The sequence below is a fragment of the Phyllostomus hastatus genome, unplaced genomic scaffold (assembly GCF_019186645.2).
Source record: "Phyllostomus hastatus isolate PE091 unplaced genomic scaffold, TTU_PhHast_1.1 phas_scaffold_78, whole genome shotgun sequence".
NCBI lineage: Eukaryota > Metazoa > Chordata > Mammalia > Chiroptera > Phyllostomidae > Phyllostomus > Phyllostomus hastatus.
Window position 1 is genome coordinate 9,372,924 of NW_025334041.1, and position 26,546 is coordinate 9,399,469.

A 26,546-nucleotide genomic window follows, 5' to 3' on the forward strand; every position below is an offset into this window, starting at 1 on the left:
TGATCACTTCACAAACTGGAGAATGGAGGTTCGCCTGACATCCCACTGACTCTTGAGTGGCTGAGACAACAGCAATGAGCGCTGCTTACAGAGTGCATGGTGGCACCCCGGCAGCTGCAGCACGCCGGGAGCCAGGCCCTGCCGTGACCCTGCACTGCACAGAGGACCAAGCGAGGTCCGGAGAGGCCAAATCCAGCAGCTCTCAGCCGGCAGGGGCAAGGCTAGGATTCACATCCAGGCAGCCTGGCTCCAGAACCTGAGCTCATCGCGCCTGCGCATTGCACTGCTTCCCCCAGAGAAGGCGCTAGAATCCAGGCTCCTCCTTCCCTGGGCTGCCCCTCCTACCACACCCAGAGGCCTCCAAGTCACCACCCCAGGGCTCAGGGAAGGGCCCCCCAGAGCCCGGGAACTTCCCACCGCTCCAAGCGCACCACCCTCCGTCTGGGACACCGCCCCAGCCCTGGGGCCCTGCTGGAGAACTCGGGGGTAAAGTGAGGCCCAACTCCCCCTTGAGTCTGGGCAGCCCCCATCTTGGCCTGAATGTCAGCCTCAGCAAACACTGTGGGGCTGGGTTAGAGGAGCCAGGGCCCCCCTCCCCTGAGGCTAAGGGACGCCTCCACCCAGTGGGCCTGACCAGCAGCAGCAGAGTGACCACGGCCACTCGTCCCCGAGGCAGAGGGTGCTATGGCCCCAGGAAGCCGGCCCCCAGATATAGGTTGGGTAGGCCAGTCCTGACCACCTTCCTGTCCTGCTTAAGACCCCCCACACCTACCCCCAGGTAACCTTACTGGTCCTCCCGCCTCTGACCCTAACAACACTCCCACACTGGATGGCTGCTGCCCTGAGCAAGCAAGGGTCTCAAGGGCCCCCCTCACCCCCAACCCCCAGCCCCCAGCTCAGGGACATCTTCAGAAGCTGTCCCCCCCACGAATGACACCCTTTTCCATTTAGGCCAGGGTGATCACGAAATGCTCCATACAAATGAGCCCCAAACACTGTGTCTTTCCAGGGGGGCCCACCCCCTCTGAATTGGGGCATCTTCCCCCCTGCAGCCCATACCCCCACACTCCCAGCCACCCAGGTGAGGCTCCTCAGCCCGGGGCAGGGGCCCTGACTCACTTGGTCCTGATGCAGAGCTCCAGGGGCGGGATGAGGTCAAGGTTGCTGTCTCTGTTCTCAGGGACAGTCTGGGTAGTGTCTGGGGAGGCGACAGAGGCGCACACTCAGGCCAGGGCTGAGCTTACCCTGCGGTCCCAATGACAGCCCCCCTCCTGGGACCCGCCTCTTCTGGCACCTGCTCCTCCTCTCGCCCTAGGGGCCCCCCTCATTCCTGCCCCTCAGTTCTCACCGGCCTCCCACCTCCAGTCTCCACCCCACCCTCCTGCCCCAGCTTCAGCTACCAGAATAATTCCATGTAAAAGACATCTGATCCCATAGCTCCACTGCTCCAGAACCTCCCAGGGCTCCCTGCTGCCTGGAGAATGAACCCCAAATTTGTTGGCGTGGTACTCCAGGCTAATGCACACTCTCAGGCTCTCATCACACCACAGCACCGTCAGCTTCGTGGCCCAGCTCTGGCTCCCTGCACAGGAGGACCCTGGCACCCACCTGCCACCCCCCCATCCTGACACTCGGCGAGTCCGCACTGCTCTCTGCCTGCCGTGCACAGGTGTGCTAGGGCCTGTTTTCCAACCCCCCCGGCCTGGAGGCTCCCCGAGGCTGCACGGGATGGGGCGGGGAGGCGGCGCACCGATGGTCAGCCGGATCTGCTCCTGCTGGTTGGCCAGGCCATCGTAGTAGTACAGGTCGAAGAGCCTCTCAGTCCGCCAGTCTCGCAGGAGCTCCGGCTGCAGGCTGAAGAGGACGCTGAAGTGGCTCTCGCTGCACACCACCCAGATGGGGAACCGGGGGGTCTTCAGGAAGCAGCCGACCTGGACGGGGGGCAGAGAGCAGGGATGCCTCAGCATCTCCTGGCCACGCCCGGGGCCGGCTGACCTCGGGGGTCCGGTTGGAGATCGTGACCTGTGTGTGATGCTGGGGTCCCCCCTGCCTCTCACAGACACAGCCCGACTCCCAGAGCTGTCCCCGCTGGCTCGGCCTGCTGCTCGCAGGGCCTCTGCCTCACAGGCAGCCCAGCGGACATGCTCGGTCCGGAAGCCCATCGCCACCGGGCACACGGGGCTGCCCGCCGGCCGCCCTAGGTCCTTCATGCCCGGCCTACCCTGCCCGGACAATGAACAACCTCCTGAACAGGCCTCCCCCACCCTGCCCTGCCCACCTGGTGGCCCACGGCACCTCCCACCAGTCCTCAGACTACCCCAGCGTGGTGAGCGCTGGGGCCTGTGCACCCGCAGGGCACAGTCTGGGGGGCTGGCACTCCTCTCCGCCTCCACAGGGTCCGGCATCACCCAAACCACCCAACCAGGGGGCACCCATTGCCAACTCGAGCCCCCGCCTGGGAGGTACTGGCTAACCCCCCCTCTGGCACACGCATCACTGCCTCATGAGGACAGGTCTGCCTGCCACCCGCACCCTGGGCTGGGCTCTTAGCGCCAAGCAGGGGCACAGTCAACACGAGCAAATGTTTGATGAACCAGGGTCCTCCTGGGTGAGGTGGGTGAGGGACTTGGCGCCACGGGGAGGGGGGAGGGGCAGCCTGTGGGGGAGCAGTCAGTGGTGATGCCAGGGACCCATGTCCAGAGACATTCAGGGAGCAGTAAGGCACACTAGGGAAGGCGAGCGGGGTGGGGGGATGGGGGCTGGCACTTTCCCCTGACAAGGTGCTCCCTCCAACGTCCCTGGTAGAGGGCCCTGCTGCTCTCACCGCCAAGGGGGGGTCAGTGCCTGGCCGCCCCGCCCCTCAGCCCACTCTCTCTGTCACCTGTGACACCCTGGGACCAAGCCTTCTCCCCAACCCGGGCCTGGGTTTATTCAGTGCATACATGCCCCGGGCCAGGCCGGACTGACTCTGTCCTAAATCCCTACCAGCCCCAGGAGATGTTTGCTTGCTCAGGTATTTACAGCCGCAGCCTGTGGATTAAGGAAAGAATGGGAATTATTTTTCCAGTGGGGAGAAGGGCATACTTTCCCTGGGGCCTGTCACGGAAGCGTGGCCCTCCTCAGGCCCTCGGAGCCGGTGGGAGCGGGCTCTGGGCGGGGGGAGGGGCTGCGCAGAGCGCCCTGGGCCCGTCCCTGGTGCAGGGCTTGCTCTGGACAGCTGCCGCCGCCAGCGGGTGGGAGGGAAACCTTTACAAGGTGGCCCTTTTCTCTCCACCCGAGCGCCCTGTCCCCACCTGGCCTATCGGGCCCTCGCTCCAGCCCCATGTGACATTCAGACGTGACTGCGGAGCCCGCTCCTCAGTGGGATATGGGAATTAGATGTCTTAGAGGACGTGGCTGGACGTGCCTGAACCCCACCGCCAACTTGGCCTCCGCTCCAGGCTCCAAAGAGGCTTTTCTGGCAGGCGCGTCACCTCGAAGAGGGAGCCCCGAAGGCTGGGGACCCAGGGCTCACTCACGGCAGGAAAAAGAGCCGCGCAGCCGCCCGGAGGCAGGCGTCTGCATGGTCAGCCACCCTGAATTTTCCAGCGAAGGGACAAAAGGGCAGCTTGCCATTTATACAGCAGTCAAAAGATTAAAGTCAAAAAAAGCTACCCAGGGAGTTTATAAATGAGCTTTCTCATTCAGGAGCCTCTTCCAAGTGGGTGACATTTTCCAAAGACAAAGTTTCCTTCCTTGGATTCCGGGGTAGCTGACCAAAGGCCTCAGGCGCGGAGGCGGGGGCGGGGCGAGTTTCCTCCACTGCGGGCGGAAGCTTTCTGCTGGTGGGTGACCAGCCGCGGCACAACCGCGGACTACTTTCTATAGTGGGGTCTCAGGTCTTTGAGAGGTGGGGGAGGTGCAGCCCTAATGGAAAAGGGTCCACAGGTGATTGCAGGCAGGGCTACAGTCTCCCATCTCCAAGGACACCGTGCACCAGCAAGGCCTGCGCTCCGGTCCGAGGCACCGCGCCAGGCCATGGGGATACGGCAGTGAAGGGCGTAAGAACAGCCTTGTCCTATGGCGCCTACCAGGAGAGTGGGGAAGGCAGGCGGCAGTCAAATAATCCTACGGGAGCATTTCCGCCGCCTTCCACTGAACCTGAGATGCCGTCAGAGTGGCCGTTATTTTCTTCTGCGGCTACAGAAGAACGCGAGCGGGCCATTGGAGTCTGACCACCGTCGACTGCAGTGCCGCGTCATGGTCTCCAGAATGTTCAAAGAGGGGGAGAGTTTGCACCTCGCAAGCAATGAAATGTGATACTTTGAGCAAAAAGAGGCCCAGGGAAGAAAGAATTAAGATTCTATGGTGCGAAATGATAGGTGGGCAGGAGCCACGAGGGGAGAGCCCTGTCTAGACAGAGTGATGAGGTCAGGAAAGGCCTCCTGTAGGAAATGACATCTAAGCCACAACGTGATGGGAGGGGACACAGGGACAGGTCTCCCGGGGCCTCACAGGTCCTGGGAAGTGCCGGACCCGCAGAACCGCGGCCGCAGGCTAGGGCTGCCCCGACCGGGGTTCCACAGACCGGGTGGCTCAGACGGCAGACACGTATGTCTCCCGGTTCTGGAGGCGGGAAGTCCATGATCAAGGTGTCAGCGGGGCCGGTTTCTCCTGAGGCCTCTCTCCATGGCTGGGGGGTGTGAAGAGCCCCGGGTCTTCACAGGGTCTTCTCTCCGTGTCTATCCGTGTCCCGATCTACTCCCGACAAGAGCACCAGCCACAGGGCAGCGGAGGTCAGCCTACGGCCTCACTGTAACTTCACCGCCTCTGTAAGGGCCCTCTCTCCAAATACAGGCATGTCCCGAGGCCCCGGGAGCTAGGCCTTCAACATATCAGTTTGGGGGGGACACACAGTTCACCCGTGAATAGCCCGTAACAGTCTCAGAGACCTGGAGGGTGCTAAGCAAAGGAATGATGTGATTGGATCCGCTCTCTAAAAGATCGCGCCGCAGAGACAGGACACGGAGATGGTGGGGACGGGAGCCCCAGACCAGCGGGGCTGGTGGCTCAGACTGGGGGAAACAGACTGGAGAGACAATGTAGGGTGGGAGCCGTGTGGTCCCCTGAAGGACTGGACGAGCTCCTGATCTGGGTGACGGGGCAGACGGTGCCGTGTGTGGAGCGAGGGACATGGAGGAGTGTGGAGCTTGCAGCGAACCTGGCTCCGTCTTTGCTGGGGTCCCTTCATAGAGATGGCAACAGGCGCCCCTTTCAGGCAGGGGAGAAGCACCGGAGTTAACTCCCGGTCCCATGCAGCCCTTCCCAGGCCTGTCCGTCCCCCCTCACCGTGAAGACCACCACGAGGAGGTGGCCTTCGAGCTGCCACCTGTGTTGCAGCCCACCCCTCACCCCTGAGCCCCGGGTGGTGGGAATGAGGGGGAGGTATGGTGGGCAAGGCCGGACCGGTGAGATCGCAGGTGGCTGGGGAAGGCCCCACAGTGCCAAGGCAGGGGCACAGACGCCATGCTGCTGTGCAGGGTCAAACTGCCTCCCAGTCCCCAGCCAAGCACACGACCCAGGCGGGGGTCTGTGTGGACCCGAGGGTTCCCATCTTTGTGAGGCCTGAGTTTCCTCAACCCGCATTTCACGCCAAGGGAAGGACGGCCCTCCCTGCCCCCCGCCCAATATTCTCATCAGCCGCCCTCTGCAGACCAAAGGAAACCGTTGACTCGTCAGCCAACGCCCTCAGCTCAGGAATGGAACCAGGGCTCACGGCGCAGAAGCCAGGGATTCCACGAGCACCGCCAAGGTTACCCTCTCGGCCTGTGGAATCCGAGCCGCATGCTTGCAGAGCCCACCCAGGGCCTGGTGCTCGGGGCCCTGGTGCTTCTCACAGGCCACGTGGCCGCATTCCTGGGCTTCTTCCAACATCAGCAGACCTGGGACGGAGCCGTTATCATTCTTTCCCACTCAAGTGCTTGGAAGCCCCGAGTCTGCTTCCTGTCCATGGGGGTGGGGGTCACCCAGAGGGGACAGCTGGGGGTGGGCCACGCCACACGGCCCATGGGCGATGGGACAGCACACCCGGACGTGTGATCAGGTGAGAGAGGCATAATGAAACAGCCCTACCTTACAGTGCCGGGCTCCGACCACTCTGCCAGTCCAGTTGCCTAGCACTCTGAGTGTCCCCTTGTGTCACTGCGTCCCTGGCTCTGGGGATCCACAGTGAATGCGGCCCATCCAGACCCTCCGAGAACCGTGCAGGGCAGCCACCGTGCAAAGAGCTCCCGCTGCCCTCCTGGGACAGCTCCTGAGACACAGCCCGCCGGGGAACACCGTCCTCCCCGAGCACGCGAGAACTGAGGCTCCCAGCAGGGCCACAGCAGGCTGGGACAAGGACACAGGGCCCGGCGCTCCCCTGCCCACACTGCCCAGAGGCACGGTCACACTGTCCCCTGTCCAGCTTCCCCGGGGCCCCGCCCCACCCGCGACCCTGGCTGCAGTGAGAGGGGCTGATCCACCAGCAAAGAGACTGAGGGAGGCCTGGTGCGGGTGGAACTGTGTCTCCCAAAGACATGTTGGAGTCCTGGCCCCCAGGACGTCAGAATGCGACCGTATTTGGGTTGCTCCAGACACAGCAGTTAAGATGAGGCTAGTGGAGTGGGGTGGGCCCTTAATCCAACAGGACCCACATCCGTACAAGAAGAGAACACGACACAGAGGGAGAAGGCGGCCACGGGACGACGGAGGCAGGGGCGGCGGAGGCAGGGTGGCGCAGCAGTAGGCGGAAGAGCGCCAAGGATGGCTCGAGAACAGGAAAAGCTAGAAGGGACGAGGGAGGCTTCTCCCTGCAGGTTCTGACAGAGCGTGGCCTTGCCGACGCTCAACTCGGGGCCTCTGCTGGGAGAGCCTGTGCCCCCCACGTGTGAGATGATGCATTTCTGTGGTTTTCAGCCACCGGCTGATACCGCAGTAGCCCTGGGACACTAACGCAAGGTCTGTAACTCCGGGTCCCCTGTCCCTGGAGAAGGCCCCCCCGCCACACACACACACGACAGAGGCAGCCACCCTCTGACCTGCAATCCCACCATAAGCCCCCAGAAGTCCCTTTCCAACAGCCTTTCCCAGCACGTGGTGCCAGCTGGCTCCAGGCGTGAATCTGGAGCGCGGCACCCGAGGGCAGCGAAGCCACACTTCTTCCCAGACCCCCCCGCCGTGAGGGGGACCGGACCGGACTCGAGCAGCTCTCCCTCCCCACCTCCCCTCAGCCCGGACCCCCGTGCCCCGCGCCCCGCTACCTGGCACACGTCGTAGTGCTCAAAGAGAGACAGGAAGCCGACGTCGCTGCGGGCGGCGATGCCTTTGAGCAGCGTGACGTTCCCATCCCCGGCGTCCAGCTCCACCACGTCGTTGAAAACGTTGGACACGGCTCTCCCGGTCAGCAGCAGGTTGACCAGCTCCTGTGGACGGGACGATGGGAGGGGCTGGTCAAGGCGAGCTGGGGAGTGAGGGAGAAGGGTGGGAGGAGGAGGGAGAGTGGGGAGGGAGGGAGACCACAATCGGAGGGGCTTGGACTTCAGCGACCCCACAAGCCCTGGGGGAGAGCTGCCAACCCCGCCCTGGGCACTCGTCCAGCTTTCCTCCGAGAGTGTCCATCGAGCACAGTGTGCACCAGGCCTTGGTGGGGCGGGCGTCCTGCTAGAGGGAAAGAATGGCCCTGACCTTGGCTGTCACGGTCCCCATGGGGGCTCAGGTGTGTGCCTGCACAGCACAGAATGTGGCTGGGGCTCCAAAGCCCGGGCGCAAGGCCCTCTGGGCCCAGATGGACACGCGACCACATGACTGGTCCCAGCAACTTGTGGAGAAGTAACATTTGGGTGGGTCTTGAAGGAGGGTAATTTCTTTAATACCCTATTTTATTTTGAAACAATTTTAGACTTAAAAGCAGTTGTAAGAATAGTACAGAGAATTCCTGTGTACCCTTCACCCAGCTTCCCTCGGTGATAACATCTTACATAACCAGAGACATTTACATAACCAGAGCACATTAGCAACGCCAGGAAATGGACGGTGGTGCCCGTAACTCAGTCCCGGGCCTTGCTCAGATCCCGCCGGGGGTGGCGGGGTCTTCGGGAGGGGCGGGGAGCAGAGGGCAGCCGCCGCAGGGAGGTGGAGGCCGGGATGCCCCTGTCTGGGCCCCAGCTCTGTCCCTGCCTTCGTCAGCTGCGTGGGATCGGGGTTCAGGGGCCACGGGGCTTCTGCCTCACACCAACAGGCCAACCAGCCTGCTGACCCCCGAGACAGGAGATGGTGCATCAGGGTAACAAGGGCCTTTCCTCACGCAGAGCGTCTTAGGGGTCCAACCTCCTGTTAGGAATGGGGAAACTGAGGCTCACAGATGGGAGAGGACGTGCTCAAGTCACACAGCTGGCTGGGGACAGAGCCAAGCTCCCACCCATGGGTTCCGGCTCCCCGTCCTGTGTCCCTTCCCTCCCCGTTTACTGGTTACCCTCAAGGCACCACCCAGCCGGCCGAAGACTCCAGACTAAAGGTGGCTGCCAGGTGCTGGCCGACCACCGAGGAGAGGTCCGAGTGAGCCAAGACTTGGAGCTTGGGCAGGTAGGAAGGCCCCCTGTCCAACCTACATCCAGCCCGGCCTGGCGCGTGCGTGAGGCCCGCAGAGATCTCGCACCCGGCATGGGAACGGCCCTCCCACCCTTCCTCTGGAGGGCAGAGTTCACAGAAGGGTTTCCCCTGGACTGTGGGAGCGACGCCCGGCTTCTAGTGCCCTCTGCCACCGAGACCCCTGCTCCAGTACCAGGGAGCGGGGCTCCGCTCCGACTGCACAGGGGGACGTCGAGGGGCCGCGCTCTGTCCTCACAAAGGAGGTGAGGGGTCCGGCTCAGGGAACCGCCCCCGGGGAGCAGCGGCTGCTAAAAGGCCCGCCCTCGTCCGGTGGGGTGGACTTCTCCCAGCTGGTGTTCAGGGGAAGAGCAGGCTCCAGCTCCCTGTTGGGGGCGTGCCTCACCTTCCTTGGAGCGGGGCACCCCCTTGAAGTGGGGAGAGGGCCGCAGGCTGCACCCCACCCCTGCACTCGCAATCACACGGCGGCAGAGCGCAGGGGTCATCCCGTCCTTGCCACTCACAGAGCGGCCTGTGGGCCCGCTGCCCCGCCCACCCTGGGGAGCCTGCTAGAAACCCAGACTCGGCTCCAGTCCAGACCCCTGGTCTGAGCCTGCCCACCAACGAGACCCTGGAGGGTTCGTGTGCACATGGGTTTACAGAGCACCGGTCCAGTCCAGACACCTCTCCCCACAGGTGAGGGAGCCGGGCCTCAGGGACGGGGGGACATCGCCCCAGCTCAGTCCGCAAGTGAAAGAGCCAGTCCGGCTCAGGACCCAGCCCCAGCTCGAGTCTGGCGCCCTCTGCACCCACTCGGCTGCCCACCCTGGGCCGGACTGCTCTCTGCCGGCCAAAGGGGTCGCTCCCATGGGAAGCCAGGCACCCAGGGACGGAGGATCAATGACAAACAGTTGGGCTCAGTGTCCCCCGTCCCCACTTGAGGCCCCTAAGTGCCCCCTCTGTGACCATGCAGAGGGCAGGGTTGCTGGAAAGACCTGCTCTGTCAAATATGGGGGGCTGTGGCAGTCATCCCTCCGGCTGGCCCGGGGGCCCCCGTCTGAGCCATCAGCCTGCACTGGCAGGGGCTGCAGGGGAGCCGCTCAGAGGGCAGGCAGCGCAGAGGCGGAAGGGGAGAGGAGGGGAGAGGAGGGGAGAGGCGCCGGCCGCCCCTGACCTGGGTACAGTAGCTGTGTGCTCCGATCAGGTGGTTGGTGGGGACGTCGAAGTCCTGGCGGATGCTGGAAGACACAAAAAAAAGCGGGGTCAGCATGTCTCTGCCTGACTCAGGCTGCTGGGCAAGCCCCGCTGGGTGGCCAGAGCTCCCGCGGGCTCCGGCTGCAGCCCTCTGCTCCGGGCCCTCCCTCGGGCTGGCGCCCAGGGCTCCTCGAGCCCCTGCACTCTCTCTAAGCGCGGTCTCCACTCTGGCCTCGCCAGGCCCTCTGCCCACGCGGCACAAAGGCCCCAGGGCTTAGCGTCCAACGTCCTGCCTTCACATCTCAACCGTCACTGATGGTCAGGACTGGGGCCTCCTCTGCCAGCTTCTCCAGGGCCTCAGACTCAGTCTGGGAGTCTGTTAAGGGGAGGAACGGTCTAAAGTAACAGCTGCCACCGCCTGGCACAGACCTCGTACCAGGCCCTGCACACACACCGTTCCTGCACCCTGAGAGAGGAGCACGGCTCAGCGCGGGGCCGACTCGCAGCCCATAGAGCAAAGGCCCTTTGCCAGAAGAAACCCCTCCAACCGAAAGGAATGGGTCCCTGCTGCTGCACCGCTTCTACCTGCCTGAAGTCACCCCCTCGGGAGACGAAGCGTCAGTGTCAAACGGAGCCGACCCGTGGGGACTGTGGACGGGCGAACAGAAAGAAAGCTGCCCTCTGCAGAACACACGCAGAGGACAGCAGTGCCAGGGCTCCAGCCCCAGGGAGGTAGGCGTCACTGGACAACAGCTCAGAGCGGTGACGCCAGGAAGGCGACGTGAGCCGGGGACCAGGCTCCCTCTGCTGCCCACACGGCCCTGGGTGCACGCGCCCACCCAGCCCGTACGGCCTGCCCTCCTCCTTCACCCCCAGCCCACGGAGAGCGCCGAGAGGCGGCCCGGAGGCAGGAAGGGCTCCGCAAGCGTGTTTGTTTTTCCTTTCCGTGGAAGAGAAGGGAAACGTGGGCTCAATTTCATGCTCTAAATCTAAGGTCAGTCCACAAACCCAAAACACACACCCTGGACCCTGTCTCCTTCCCAAACAAGTTTAGAAACTCAAGCCCATGACCTCTGCAGGAGAAAGGCTTTCTTGTGGCTTTTAATAAGCCTGGCCAAACGGGGCCGGTCTGTGGTCCACACGGGAAGACGGGCTGGGGTTGGAACCGCGAGTCCCGGCTGAGATCCACGGAGGCTGCCGGCGGCCAGGGGGTCTTAGGAAGGGCCATGGAGGCCGGCCCACCCGAGACAGCCCAGCGGTCCTGGGCAGGAGCTGGCCGGGGACAGGTGGCCAAGGGCCCCACTCAGCCGGCGTGGGCTCCGGCAGAAGAATTGATGGAAACGGTCCCCGTGGTGTGCACAGGCATCTTCTGAAGAGAAGAAAATAACCTCAGAGGAGCCCGGGGCGGACCGATAAGCATCACTGGCCCGGGGCCACGGGCAGCTCTCAGAAGCGGCCCGATCTCTGCGATCTCGCCGCCTCGTGCTCGCCCAGCGGGGCCGAGAGCCTGCGTCAGCCGAGAGCGGAGGGACAGGCCGAGAGGACAATGGGAGGAAACGGTAATTGCATCCTTAGGTGCAAACACGATGGGAAATTCAGCAGTGGGCTCAGATCTTAAAAGGGAGAGACAGCTGTATTTCACATTAGGGCGTTCGGGAGACGCCAAGGAGCAGCTTATGGCTTAAGAGATTTACAGCTTTGGCAAATCTCAGTGCCCAGACCTCCCCCCGGGGGAATTCCCTGGAGAGCCGAGCGAGCGTGGAGGAGGAGCCCGTGAGTGGAGGAATGGCGGCCTCACTTCTGCCCGAGAGGAGGCAGCCCACGCGGCAGGGCCGGCCCCAGGCCTGAGCGCTAGCCCCGCGTGCCGGGTGGCCGAAAACCCCTCCTCCCCGGGCCTCGGGCTTCCCCGGTGAGGGGTCTGCGCACGATGACGGGCGCCCTGGGCTGAACCGTGCCCATCAGAATCCGTCTGCTGGAACCCTAGCCCCCGTACCTCGGCATGTGACTATACTGGAGACAGAACGTTTAAAGGGCGATTCGGTTAAGGAAGCCCGCCGTTAGGGTGGGCCCTAGTCCAATCCGCTTGGTGTCCTTTTAAGAAGAGGACATCTGGACACACAGAGGGACACCAGGGCTGCATGTACAGAGGAAAGACCACATAAGGACAGACAGACGGTGGCCGTCCTCTGAGGAGACCAACTCTGCCCACACCTTGATCTTGGACTTCCGGCCCCCAGAACCGTGAGACAATACACGTTTCTGTCATTCAAGCTGCCCCACCTGTGGCACTTGTTACGGCGGCCTGGCAAACCAACACAAGGGACCTCCGACCTGTTTTGGACTCAAAGCCCTTTCTTCAAACGACCCCTTGTGTGAAGGAGCATGCACAGAACACACGAGGCAGGGCCGCTCTGGCTGGCGGCTGTGTGGTCCCGCCTTCCTCCCCCCTCGCCAGCCCTGGTGCCCACCCTGCCATGAGCCCCGCCCCCGCGTCTCCATGGCCCTGGGAGCAGGGGGCTGAATCCCCGGAGGGGCTGCCTGGGCTCCGAGGTCCCTATGCTCTCTGGGCTTCTGAGCGACGACCTGGGACTGACAGCTGCTCCCCTCTAGGGGGAAGCTCGCCCTTCTCGGGGCTGGACGACGCTGGGCCCCAGGAGCCTGGAGCAGTGGTCTACAGGGTTTGGGGTCCCAGGAAGCACAGGGCAAGGGGCGCCTGAGGGGACTTGCCCAGGGCATGGAAACTTATGAGAAGGGGCTGGGCCCTGGTTACCCTGCTCTCAGTTTTCTGGGGACAAAGGGCAAGGATCAGGACCAGTGACCGCGTGAGTGTCCAGTCCACCCACTGCCAGAGCTCCGCCCGGGGCGCCAGCAAGGGCTTCTTCTCCCACAGGCGGCCCCAGGACACTGTTGCCCAAGACACAGAACAGAGAGGGTGTCCAGGCCGCGGTGCCCTTGGGGCTCAGCATTGGCAGCCGGGAAAAGGAGGCCCACAGAAGGGACAAAACCGGCCCAGTCACGGATGCCACCCCAGACCCAGCACCGGAAGCCAGGCCCGGTGTGCAGCCGTACCCGCCGTCACGTCTCAGAGCAGCAGGGCTGCCACTGAGCAGCTCAGGAGGCCTGGGCCGTGAACCTGCACTCCCACTGCTGCCAGTACACTGTCCCTCTGCGGCCTGCGAGCCAGGAGGCCAGGACCACCGCTACTGTGCTACTGATGGGGAAACCAAGGCCTGGAAAGGAGAAGGGACGTGTGGTCTCGAGGCCGTACTGAGTCAGCGGGCCAGGACCCTGTCCCCAACATCACGGTGTGGCCTGAAACATGTGGCGGCCCGGCAGGCTGGGAGCCCCGAAACCCCTCTCCTGACAGGGGGCAGCTTGTCCCCCACCCTGATGCTGGCCCACATGTGTCTGAACACTGGAATGAGTGGGTGAATGAATGAAAGAATCTGAGCAATTCATTGGAACACTGTCTGTCCAAGTGGCCTAGAGACAGGGCTCCAGCTCACAGCCATCGCCATTCACCTAAAATCACAGCCCGTGGGGCGGGTCCGTGGCCAGCTCAACCCTGGGCTGGCTGAACGGCCTCAGGCAAGTCCCTGCCTCTCTCTCTCAGCTGTGTCTTCGTTAATAAAGCCAGAGGACTGGAGCAAGAGGTCTCTGGGGACCTTCTAGGATGTGACTTTGACATTTAAAACATCTTGCCTAAAATAGGCGGTAATTAACCTGGGAGGACCCAACCGGCCATCTGCCCCCGACCTGAGCTCTAGGACACCAGGCCCCAGGGGCACCACATCATCCCTCGGGGACAGCTCCTGACTGTCCTCCCAGCAGGCCCTCCCCCAGACACTGGACTGTCCACCACAGTCCCCAGCCCCCGCTATAACCTCCAGAGACAGCACCCCTCATTTGGTGGGACCCCCATTCACCTCTGAAGACAGCACCCATAGTGCAGAGGGTAGCTGGGAAAAGCAAAGAGGACCTGGGCTTGGAAGTCAGGGAGCCCTGGATTCAAATCCAGCTGCTGACCAGTTGCTCCCCTCTCTGAGCCTCAGCTTCCCCACTGGCGATTTGGGTATGATGATGCCACCTTCTACTGCAGGTTGCTGTGAGAACTGGGTAAGGCAAACTATGTAAGGCGTTCGGTGTTTGGTAAATATCGCTTCCTTTTTCCTACAATAACAGCAATAACAGCCACCAGCAAAGAAACAATGAGAGGTCACGATTCCTGCAGCCTCAGCCTTCCGTGCCAGGGCCAAGAACCCAGAGTACACAGAGGCCTCGCAGCCCTGAGCCGCTGAGAGGGAGTGGGCCTGGGCGGACATTGACTTTTCCCAGGAAGGCGAGAGGAAGTGGGCGATGAGTCAGACCACCTGGGGGTCAGGCCCCCTTTGTCACCTGCACCGAGGGACCTTCAGCAAACTGCTTTCCATCTCTGAGCCTCAGCTATGTCACCCCCGACAGGGATAACAATGCACAGCCACCTCAAAGTGCTGCTGCCGTTTGGACCGCAGGAAGGCCCAGCAAACTGCGGACAGTTCCACGGGAGCTGGAGAGGCAGAGGCTAGAGCAGGTCCAGGGGAGAGGGCAAGGTGCAAGGGAGGAGGGAGGAGAAAGCAGAGACGCCCAAGCCCTTCCCAAGCGGCCCTCCTCCTCACCACCCCCCAGCCCCCACCCCCATCTCCCCCACATGCTAGCACCTTCCTCCCGAACCAGGCCTCGTACCATTGTTCCCTGCCAACCCCCACCTCTGGTCTTGGCCTCCTCTGCTCCCGCTGCCTGCCAAAACCCTTCCCATAACACCCCCAGGGCCCTGCTAAATGTCCCTCCTCCATAAAGAGACTCCTCCCTCGCCCCGGGGCAGATGTGCCCCGTCTGTCCTTGGACGTCCCTTTCCTAGGAGCACCCACCAGCTGCTCTGCCCCTGCAGGAGCTGGGACTTTGAGGGCAGGTGACAGTGCCGCCACCTGGCCTCACGGTGCCCAGAATTGGGCTCTGCACCTACAGGTGCACAGCAAGGCTTGGCTGTCTGCGGGGCTGCCCACGCCAGTCCTGGGGGAAGCCAGGCCCCGGGAGGCGTGCAGAGGCAGGGAGAAGGAACCTTCCTCCCCGCACAGCAGCGGCTTCTCGGGAACAGAGCTTCTTCCAAAGGGCTACTTACCCCTCCCTCCTCCCCAGGCCGCCCGAACCCTTCGTGGGACGGGGAGGTGTAGCCTTTGGGTGAGCGGGTAGGGGTGCTGGATGCGCTGAGATCAGGGGATGCCCCACCCCAGCTCTGCCACTGACCCTGGCACGTCCCGAGCTGGGTCACCCGTCACTGCCGCCCTTCACTGCCCCACTCAGCCTGCAGTCTCCGTGTCCGTGGGCAGACGCGCTGCATCAGCCCCGCCGGCTGCCGCCCACTGGCCCTGACTCACCACGCCAGCAGCTGGGACCGGGGTGCTTTGGCCCAGACCGAGCTGGCTGAGACTGCACGGAGAGCACCGTACGGGGGACGCCACCTGGTCTGTAGGGCCCATTCCCCTCTTCTCCCTCTCAGCTGGGGGACCTGGCGGACCTGGCCAAGCGACACCTGCCGCACATCCCCTAGCCCAGGAAGGACGGTGCAGGTGCAGGGCCTGAGACCAGGGACCAGGGGACTTGAGGGGTGCTGTCTGCCACCCTGTCCTTAACCACTCAGAGCCCCCGGCTACACACCTGCAAAATGGGACCATGGCCCTAGGCCAGTGGGCCTGTCCCTGGGGTCACCACAAGCTCAGGGTGGAAGCGAGGGCCCCTCCCTTCGCCCCCCACAGGGTGAGGGACTCTCACGGGGAACCCCAGGGGGAGCCAGCCAGGGATCTACAGAAGGGAGCTCTGGTCGCCGCAAGGGGGCTGGGGGGTTCCAGGGAAGGGCCGGGGAGAGGGAGGAGGGCCGGTCGAGGGAACTGGGGACCGGGTAAGGTATCTGCCGCTTCCAATGACACGGCTCGGGTCTCACTCCCACCCACCACCTTGGACACTTGAAACGAAGTTGCTGAAAGCGATCACGCCTCCACCCTCATCTGAATCAAAATTAAAGGTGATTTGGAGTTCACTGAGGAAGTTCCTCCCCTTCCGTTTCCCAGCTGTAGTCAAGAGATCTTTGGATGCCAGGTAGGAAGGGCCCTTAACCATCCAGTCCCGTCTCTCGTGTTACCCATGGGAGACCTGGGTGGCAGAGGCCAAGGGCACCGTCCGTCAGGGCGGCAAAGCAGCTGCTGTCCCAGTGGCACGGGGGCGCCGGGCCCGGTGGCTGTGTGTGCCTCGTTATCCCGGGCTGCTAGAGCGCACGCAGGTGAGACGGAGGTGGGGGGCAGACACACAGCCTGCCTGCCTGTCCTCTCCGGGTAGCACAGACGCATGCGGCCACCGTGAACCTGGGGTTCTGACCACAAACAGCCCCCGCCCAATCCCCAGCGCTGCACACCACCAGCCGCCCGGCTTCCCCGCGGCAGCCGCTGGCTCTGCCCAAGCTGAGAGCTCTGTCACTGTTTTCTTGGTCGCTGCGAGGAACCCGGGGGCCTCCGCCACGGCCCAGGCCCGGCCCAGTCCCACACTCACAGCCGCCCTCCTGCTATGGCCCAAATGGCCCGCTCCTGACCAGCCGGCCCACCTCCTCCCCAGCCTGTGCGGTGTCCCTCTGCGGGTTTCGGCTGCCGTCCGGGCCAGCCCCTGAGTCACATGCCCCATGACAGTGTGACCCGGGCCTGGCCACAGTGCGGCATCAGGGATGGGGCCACGGCTCCCAGCAGGCGGAGAAATGCTGGAGAAAGGGGCGCCTGCCACACAAGAGGGCCCCCTGAGAACACAGCTGAGACGGAGGAAAGGACGGAGAGGCAGAAGGAGGGGCATCAGGCCCCGAAGACACTGTCTGCGTCCCTGGGTCCGGCCTCTCCTGCAGCCCTTAGCTTCTGATATGACCAGCTAATAGGGTGGCCGCCTGCCCGGGCCGGCTAGGACCTGAGTTTCTGTCAGTCACCTCTGCGCTGCCAGCACCAATGGCTGGCTCTCGTTTCAGGGCCGTTGGCACAAAGCAGCACACTGTGCTGCCCGGGTCCTCTCCCTTGGTCACTCCCTTGGTTGGCGAGGACCAGACAGCAGCAGAGCCGCCCTCCTGTGCACACTGCCCCTGGCCCTCGTGGCCCGGCCGCGCTGCCCCAAACTCACTCCGGCACCTGGCAGACCACCGCCGATCTGGGACTTTCAGGGCGGCCTCGGGGCAGCCGAGGTGCCACTGCACCGAGGGCCAAGGGTGTGCTCCGTGAAAAGGTCCTCCTCACACGCTGACCCCCACCCCCAGGCCTGAACCGCCGGCAGGCACCGCCTGAGCCCTCGGCTCCCCGAGGGGCTGCGCACCCAGCCGTGCCTGACTGGCCGGCTCGGAGCCGCCCCGCCCCAGGGCCCCGAGTCCCCTTGGGGCTCGTGAGAGTGTGCTGGGAAAGCTCTGGGCAGCGCGGTTTGGACCCCAGGGGAGCTGGGGGCATGGAAGCCTGTATGAGATTTACTGTAAGCAACCTAAGATCTGAGGGAAGAAAACAGAGGGCAGGAAACCCACTGGGAAAAAAGAAAACCTCCGCGAGGCTTCGCAGGGGGCCCGGGACAAGCAGCGCCCGAAGGCCGCTCCGCCGCCTGTCTTCCCGCCTCGGAGGGCGAGGTGCCGGGCTGCACGCCCTCCCCCTGCCCCCCCTCAGGGTCGGGGACCGTGGGGACAGCGGGCCTGGACTCTGGTGTGATCATGGGCTGCCCCTGGGCCTGAGTTTGAGAACTGTGCTAGGAGGGAGAGACGGCCGTGCCCTCAGTGTCACACACAGACACACACACAGACACACTCACACATGCTGCTACACAAACACATACATCCTCACACATGTGCACACACGTTCCTACACATATACTCTCACACACACTCACACACGTGCACACACGCTCCTATACACATGCACTCACTCATACACACTCACACACTCCCAAACACGTACTCTCACACACATACACACACACTCCCACACACATACACTTGCGTGCTCACACACACACACACACAATCAAGTCGCCCGCCCCACAATCTCAGACACGACCACCGACCCCCACACAGCCTCACCCGTCTCTCATCTGCACGCACGCACACATGCACGCACGCACACACGCCGTCTGTAAAGAACGGGCGGGCTGCCCAGCCCGACTCCCCTTCCCCCTGGGTGAGCAGCACGTGACCTGAAACGCTCTGCTGTCTCTTTGGGCCACCGGGACGTGTGGTCGACTGCCCAAGGCAGTAACAGATGGCCCTGAAACAGCCCCAGCGCCTCTGGCAGAGCCGAACTGGAACCCAGAGCAGGAAGGCCCGGTAGACTCCCAGCCGGCTGTCTGCAGAGCGCGGGCCTCTCCGCGGCAGGGGCTCCGGCGTGGCACCTGGCTGGGGGGCCGGCAGGGGCCTCCCCACCCCGCCGTGCCCATCAGAGCCGTTCTGCTTCGTCTGCTTCCTACAGGGGGCTTCGGGGGACTGTTTCTCTAGAAAAAAACCAACGCTGCTCATCACACGACAATGGAGGCGAAGAAGCACTAACCCACCCGCTCCTGTCAGCGAGGAAAGAGCAGGGGCACCGGCTGGGTTGGCCACACGGCCGGGGGGCAGCGGAGCGAAGACGTGGGGACCTGCAGCTGCATCCCCGAGAATGAGGGGGCACTTTGTTTTGTGTGACTCGCCACCCCCTGGGCTGCCCTGGACGAGCCTCCCCGCTCGCTCCGACAAACGGTGCCTGTGCTGGGTGACACCCCCCGGGGCGCCCACAGGTCCAGGAACAAAGGCCTTCACAGGTCGCCAGCCCGGAGGCAGGCCAGGAGGAGGTGCTCCGCCCGTCCCTGCCAAGCAGATCACAACAAGCCTGGGGCCAGGCCTGGCTCTCCTCCCGAGGCCGGAGACCGGAGACCGGGGGCTCTGGGGAGCCCAGGGAAGCTGCGTGGGGCAGCCACGTGCCCGGCCTGGGAGGGGCGTGGACCGTCCCGGGAGCCGCCCTCCCCAGAGGCGGAGGCGAGAACAGCTCCTTCAGAGGACCCTCGGAAACGCCAGGAATGCTAAGTGGCGTTCTAAGTGGTTTCGGTGTGATCCTCTCACAGGCTCTGGGCCACGCGGTGACACTTTGGGCTACTCCTGTGCCCCGGTCAGTCCCGTCACTCATCATCACGGCGGCCGCCCCTCCAGGAGGCCCCCCGGAGCCCAGGGGGGATGGGCCAGCCCCACCCCAACGCCCGTCCCTGGCAGCCCCGTGGGAGCGTGGAGTGGCTGCCCAGGGGGCAGGGAGCGTGGGTCTGGAGAAACACCCAGACGTGGCCCACGGCCTGCCCCATGCCCCGCCAGATGCCGTCAGGTAGCCCACCTAAAAGGTACCCTGAGCTTGAGCACGCAAGAGGGAGCTGAGTGGCACTGCTCCAGCACACCCCCGGGTGGTGCACTCCCGAGGGGGATGGGCCCTCCGGTCACTCCCTCTCCCGCCCCATCTGAGTGAGGAACAGCGCGCAGGGCCCCGGGAGCCCCCAGGCCGGTCAGGAAGTGCCTGCCAAGGGTGACCACAGCCGCAGGTGGACCCGTCACCCACTGCAGGGCGTCCCTGCGGCCGCGCCCCCACCAGGAGGCGCCAAGCCCAGACAGGGCGGGACGCGAGAGGCATCCGAGCACAGCGGAGGGAGGCGGGAGCGGACTGGCGGGGGCCGTCACCCAAGGCTCGCTCCCCAGCAGGAGCCGAGCCAAGCACACACTTATTTCTCCAATTCATCCTGTGAGGCGGGAATCATCCCCATTTTACAGAGAGGCGCAGGCTCCGAGGGTCACAGGGTCAGCCTGAAATGGAGTCGGTTTTATTCCCAAGGTCAGGTCCTTAAACAGCAAACCCAAAGAGCCTGTCTGGTGTCAGGCTGGCCGGTGGAGCCGTGTGACCTTGGGGCAAGCAAGCCACTCACCTCCCACAGCCTCGCTTCCTGGGAAAGACAGAGCGGGTGCCCGCAACCACAACAGTGCCCCCAGCAGGGCTGTTGCAGAGACGCGAGAGCTCCGTGCCTGACGTGTCAGAGCAAAGGGTCAGGCGGGTCGAGAGCTCCCGAGGTGCGGGGGGCTGCCGTTCCTCCTGCCCAGTGCTGGCGAGCATGTCCTCCATGTTGCCTCCTCAGAAAGGGGACGGAGAGGCCAGGGAGTACGACAACCCAACCAGTGTCCTGCCGAGTCCAGTGCAGGTCTCCAGGCCAGTCCCCCTGGAAGGCGGGGCAGGCTGGCCAAAGTGGTCAGGGGAGACCCAAACCCTCACCCCCAAGACCCAGGAGGGTCCTCAGGGGCCATGAAGGGAAGGAAACTGTCATTAACACCCTCTCCCTCCCCAGCCCTGAGAACAGCGGGAGGAGGTGGCTGCAGCTGAACCCCACGTGAGTGTGCCGGGGTGCGCCTCTGTGCGTGTCTGTGCGCATGTGCCTGTAGTGAACAGGAAGGGGTCTGGCAGGATTGTAACTTCAGGCCCGTTAGCACGAGGCTCTGCAGGTCCAGCAAGGCAGCCTTCCCCACACACCTGCCCCATGGGTGCCCGACGCAGGTGGACGGAGCGGGGAGGGGACAGAAGCAGTCCCACCAGCTCTGGACAACAAGAACAGACTGGACGGTGGGGTCCCAAAGCCCCTGCAGCTGGACTGACAGCCAGAGCCACTCCTCACAGGAACAGGCATGTCAGTGGGGCCAGATCCCAGGCTGCTGAGCCAGGGCCTAGACCCCCAAAATAAAGGGGCTGCTGTGCAGATGGGGAAACTGAGGCTGAGAGGATCACACAGCCAGACATCACCAGGCCTGGCCCTTCTGGAAAGCTCAGCTTCCCCTCAGTGAAGTCAGAGGTCTCGCCCACTCCCAGTGACAGCAACCACCCCCCCCAACACACACACACACACAACTCCACCAGCCCAGGGATTAGCAAACCCAGGCCTGGGGAGAAGGCGGTGCAGCTTATGGCCTCCGTGCACGTGAGCCTGGGCCAGGAATGAATCACATCCTTAGGGCAGGATTAGAAGGGAAATGCCATGGACCACGCTGTGCACACACATGTGCTTAATAAGGTCAGCAGCAGGCAGGCCGGTGGCACCTCAGGGCCCCTGCCACCCTGCTCCCAGCAGCACCAGGGGCCACGGGCAGCATGGACGGGCCGGCCCAGGCCCAGCCACGGGCGGGAGCCAGTGCCTGTCCCCTCCTACGGGGGCCTCCGGGACCGGGCACTGTGCGGCGATGCCTGCCACGTCCCCACTTCCTGGGGCCCACCTGCTTAGGGTTGGGCCCAGACTGTCCCCCACTCCAAGCACCCCCAAAACAGAAACGCATTCCCCCAGGTCTCCACACCCCTGGGGCCTGCTCTCCACTTGGAACGCAGTGGGGCAATCAATTGCACCTCACAAGACTGTTAATGCACCATTAATCCGAACTCTCCCCGGTGACACAATGCCCAGGTGACAAGAAAGGATAAAAAGCATAGAGAGCCCCTGGGGAGGGAGTGTGATGGAGGAACTCCAGCCCTCAAGCAGCTCAGAGGCCGCTGTTGACCAGGATGCCTGGGGCCGGGACCCAGCCTTCCGCTCCCTCCGCCTCCAAGGCCCTGGGCGCCCCCCAGGCCCCGCGCAGAGCTGGCTGTAGACAGGAGCCTCGCAGCCTGCGGACTGCCTTGGCCTAGGGAGGGTGCCCCTCTCCCTGAGCTCTCAGGGCCACTCGCTCGCTCACCTCCCAGGTTTCAGACTCAAGTGCCCCTCCCCACACATGGCCCAGGGGAGCCACGGAGTGCCGAAGCGTACCCCACGCTCCGCCGCACACGTGGGGAGGCCAAAGAGAAGGTGGCGGTGAACACGCGGGCATGTAGAATGTAGCCGCTCCCTCCCCTCCACCCACCCTCGTTCACCCCTCCAAGCAGGCTCGCTGTGGGCACCCACTGCGCGGGCACCAAGCACCGCCCTGGGCTCTGGGGAGGCGCGGAGAACAGACAGACAAGCCGCCCCAGCCTCGGAGGGAGGAAGATACTCACAGCTCCGTGGACCGGGACAGGATGGCCGACAGGGTGAGCAGGATGCATCCGAAGGGGCCGGCTTCGAACTGGGAAGAGGAGAAAGGAATGAGCGCCATCAGGCCCGCACCTCCCTCCTCTCACTTCCCTGCGGCCGCAGCCCAGGGAGCAGCCGGCCCCTGAGCCAGCTGCCCCCAGGCCAGCCCCGGAGCTGGCTAGGGGGCCCCTAGGCAGAGCCTGTCCAGGTCCCACCAGCCAGACCCCCAAGGGATGAAAAGACCCCAGCCCGAGTGACAGTGGGAGCAGACACAGTGCCCACCAAGGAGCACACCCCTGACCGCCAGGTCCTGGAAGCCCAGGGTACAGTGGCGGCGGGAGCAGCCTCCGTTAGCAACACAAGCGTCCTGTGCTCACTGTCACATGTCAGACCCTCACAGACTGTTCCGTGCGGGCTGCCACCATCGTCCTCTGGCCTGTGCGGGGACTGGGGCTCAGGGCCTGAGCGAGTGGCCCGAGGCCACACAGCTGGTAAGTAGCCTGGTGAGCTTGCAGGGGGCTCCGCCTGATTCCAGATGCCTGCCCCCTGAGAACACGCCACGGGGAGAGTGGCAGAGAGCGAGCAGGTCTGGAGCACAGTCAGGTCGGGGGGCCGGCGAGGCGAGCTGGGCAAGAGGGAGGACAGATCCGGTCTTCAAAAGAATTTGTATTTTGTTCCTCGTGGATTTTTTTTGCATTAACTTGGTTATTTTTTAGGTACTGCACTACAATATTATTCATTCTCATTACTGAGGTTTCAGGGACCCCCTTGAATTTTGCACCCGAGGTGAGCAGCTTACTTGCCTCGCCCTAATGCAGACCGGAGCTCACAGCCTAAACCTGGCTGCCTGCGTTTAAATTCCTGCTCTGCCACTCCCAGCTCTGTGACCTCAGGGACACTTCTCAACCTCTCTGTCCCCAGTCTCCTCATCTGGCTGGTGGCTTTCACAGAACGTGGAAGTTCGGGGCCAAGAGGCTGCTTGCTGCTGAGGCTTTCCTTGTGAAACGCCGGGCACAGACCTGCCCTCATGAGGAGGAACTCGAGGAAGAAAGGACAGTAAGCCACTGAATAGGGCAGGGAAGTCCTCTGCAAACAAATGTGGGGGGCGGGGGGGTCACGCAAGGCTTTCTGGAGGAGGCGCAGTCTGAACGGAAGCCCCGGGGGCCAGGAAGAACCAGGAGGAACCAGAAGAGAAGGGAGCGCTGTTCCAGGCAGGAGGAAAAGCACGCACCACGGGCCACGGCCCAGAGGGAAGTGGGGGCAGGTTTACGGTAGTCAGGACACAGACGAGCCCTGAGAACGTCATTTTTTTTAGTGAGTCACTTGACATCTTTTCTGGAAGTAGAAATGCAACGAATGAACCGACAACAACCTTAAATCAATGTCATCTGAATTCTGCGAGAGCAGGCCGGGGACACCACTTCTGCTGTCCTCAGTTTCCCCCCCTTGCACAATGAGGGTGATGACACCCACTGTGCATATTCCCCTAGGTCACGGCGCACGCCCCGAAAGGCCCTGTCTGTGGACTCGCTCTGCCGACCGCACGGGCCCGGGTCCTCCTGCAGCTGGAGCGCAGACGTGAGTGCGTGTTGCCTCGGGGGGTGGCAACGCTCTCTTGGCCTCAGTTTCCCCTCCCAAGATGCCTGCCTACTTCTGCCTGGACGGGCACACTGTCTTGAGGAAGCCACGGCCCTTTCTCAGCCTGCTGCCCCCGGGCCGTGCCTGCCGTGCCCGCCCACTCGCAGGGCTGCAGCGAAGTAAGGGACACAGCAGCCCACTGCAAGCCCCGGCTTTCCGCAAGAACCGCTGTTCCTGCCCAGGCCGGGCTCTCCCACTGCGACTGGAACACCCTCAGGGGGCCTTCGCGAGAGCTGGCCAGGGCCTCCGTGAGAACTGGGTAGGTGGGACGACAGACAGGGAGGAAATGACCCCCGCCCGGGCTTCTGGCCCTCACTGGAACAGGACTGAATGACACCAACATCCCATTTTCTTTAAAAAAAAAAACTTTTATTAAAATTATCTCATCAAGTTCAAGCTGCCAAGACATGGGAGACCACAGGGCCAGACGGCAACACTGCAAGGCCGGAAACCATGGCTAGGGACTGGAAAAATGTCTGGCCCCATTGGGAGGACGGGGCCATCCCCCGCCCTGCTCCGGCCGCAGAGACTGCGCCCCCCAAGGAACCCCAATCGGAGGCAGGGGTGGAGGTGGCCCTCCCTCCCCGCTCACTCTCGGAGGTGGGGGGCCGCCAGACATCTCGCCCCGAGGGCAGGCAAGCGGTAATGAAAACGCAGCAGGGAGGCTATTTATTTTGGGCCGCGAGGGCCGGCGCTCACTTCCAGGCCTGGCACGAGGAAGCCCTCGCAGGCCCAGGCCATGAAAAATGGATTTGTTGAGGGCAGTGCTGAGGCAGCGCGTCGGCTTCCAGCACAAACATTGGCTGCGGGGGAAACTCGGCCTTCCAGGGAGCAGGCCAGCCGTCGACCGCAGGCACCCAGGGCCCAGGGCAGGGCGGGGCGGGCTGCGCGGTGCCCAGAGGCGGACAGAAAGGGGGCGGCCACCGCCCCTGGCACAGGCCTCTTGCTCTGACCTCGTTCACAGTTGCTGTCTTGCTTGGGCTTCATGGACACCCTTGGGGGGACGGGCCAAGGGAGGGGGGAGGCCCCGTCTTACACTCAAGGTTGAGGAAGACCTTGCTGCTGAGCGGTCGCCCAAGGGCCATCAGCCGGCAGGGACGGGGCCTCAGATGCCTGGGACGTGGGGTCGGTCACCCTAGGAACCCCTCCCTCCTCTGCCTTCCAGAAGCCTCTCGGGTCACTTCCCTGTCCTGGCCTCGGAGGCTGCAAGATCTGCTTCACCGGACAGTGTGACTCCGGCCTCCCGGGTCACGCCGCACACACCGACCTCAGCAGGCTTTGCTCCTCGCGCAAAGGTGGCAGGCGCGCTGCTCTGCCACCACAGCGCTCGGGCCTGTTTAGTAATCGGGTTCCTTTCTGCTTATGCCGAGTGCCCGGCACCTACCCTGGAAGACATTCCTTCCCCTGCATCTAACGTTTCTTCTTTAAGAAGCACGTTTCTCGATGTTCAATATCGCTAGCTATCAGAGAGATGCAAATTAAAACCACAATGAGATACCACTTCACACCAGACAGAATGGCCACCATAAACAAAGCAACAAACAACAGGTGTTGGAGAGGTTGTGGAGAAAAGGGATCCCTAGCGCACTGCTGGTGGGACTGCAGACTGGTGCAGCCACTGTGGAAAGCAGTATGGAACTTCCTCAGAAAACTAAAAATGGATCTGCCTTTTGACCCTGCAATTCCACTGCTGGGACTCTATCCTAAGAATACTAAAACACCAATTCAAAAGAACCTATGCATCCCAATGTTCATAGCAGCACAATTTACACTAGCTAGATGCTGGAAGCAACCAAGATGCCCATCAGTAAATGAGTGGATCAAAAAACTATGGTACATTTACACAATGGAATTCTATGCAGCAGAAAGAAAGAAGGAGCTCCTACCCTTTGCAACAGCTTGGATGGAGCTGGGAAAGCATTATGCTAAGCTGAAACAAGCCAGGCAGTGAAAGACAAATACCATATGATCTCACCTTTAACAGGAACCTAAATAACAAAACAAAGAAACAAACAAAATGTAACCAAAGACACTGAAATAGAGAACAGGCTGACAGTGACCACAGGGGAGAGGAGAGGGAATTTAAGGGGACAGTGGGAAGGGTTCACAAGAACAAACTTAAAGGACACAAGGTCATAAACTAAGGGGAGGGTGGTAATGGGAGGGAAGTGGGAAGGGGTGGGAGAGGGGACTGGATTGGGAGTAAAAAGGAGAAAACTGTATTTGAACAATGATTAAAATAAATAAATAAATAAGCACGTTTCTGAGCCCTGGCTGGCGTAGCTCAGTGGATTGAGCTCGGGCTGCGAACCAAAGTGTCGCAGGTTCGATTCCCAGTCAGGGTACATGCCTGGGTTGCAGGCCAAGACCCCCAGCAACCTCACATCGATGTTTCTCTCTCTCTCTCTCTCTCCCCCCGCCCTTCCCTCTCTGGAAATAAATAAATAAAATCTTTAAAAAAAAAAAAAAGAAGAAGAAGCACGTTTCTGAGGCCCAGTGACATTCCTGAGGCCACACACAACCAAGGTCCTCGGGTCCCTGCTGCAGGCCACTATGGCCGCCCTGGGCTAGGTGGGGAGCACACTGAGTTGGCAGATGACCCACTGGGTTATGTCCATGGAGAACCAGAGAGAGCGGGGACAGGCAGCAAGTGACAGCCAGCCTGAGACTCCTGACACCCCGGCCAGGAGTCTGCTCCCACATCAGAGCCCTCCCACGCACGCCCGGACAGAGCAGCCAGTGCAGAAAGGCAGCACTCTTCGGGGCAGGGTCCGGCACCCGAGCCAGGCAACAGCTCTGGGGGTGAGGATTTCAGGTGGCCCAGTGCCCCGGTGACCACACACCTGTCTCCCCTGGTCCCAGCAGGTCCCTCCTCCCTGTCCATGGGGCCTCTGTGCCAAGAGGGCTAAGACACATCCCCGTCTTTAGTGAATTGTGCCAGGAGAGAGGACTGTGACCATCAGAGCAACCGGCCTGCTCCCACGTCCGGTGAGTTCTCCCGCCCTCCAGGCTAACCACCGGACTTTCCAACACCTTCTCTG

The 26,546-nt window shown here is 62.8% G+C and overlaps 1 protein-coding gene across 2 annotated transcripts in view; it reads right to left on the minus strand.

Annotated features, from left to right (window-relative positions):
• MINDY4 (MINDY lysine 48 deubiquitinase 4) overlaps positions 1 to 26,546 on the minus strand; it is a 99,972-nt gene that overhangs the window by 8,223 nt on the left and 65,203 nt on the right. For both annotated transcript variants that reach the window (XM_045827852.1, XM_045827851.1), the window contains exons 13-17: positions 21,852 to 21,919; positions 9,779 to 9,842; positions 7,281 to 7,442; positions 1,751 to 1,931; positions 1,120 to 1,198 (exon numbers count right to left, since the gene is read on the minus strand). In XM_045827852.1, coding sequence (XP_045683808.1) covers positions 1,120 to 1,198; positions 1,751 to 1,931; positions 7,281 to 7,442; positions 9,779 to 9,842; positions 21,852 to 21,919 — 554 coding nt within the window. The remainder of the gene's footprint in view (positions 1 to 1,119; positions 1,199 to 1,750; positions 1,932 to 7,280; positions 7,443 to 9,778; positions 9,843 to 21,851; positions 21,920 to 26,546) is intronic.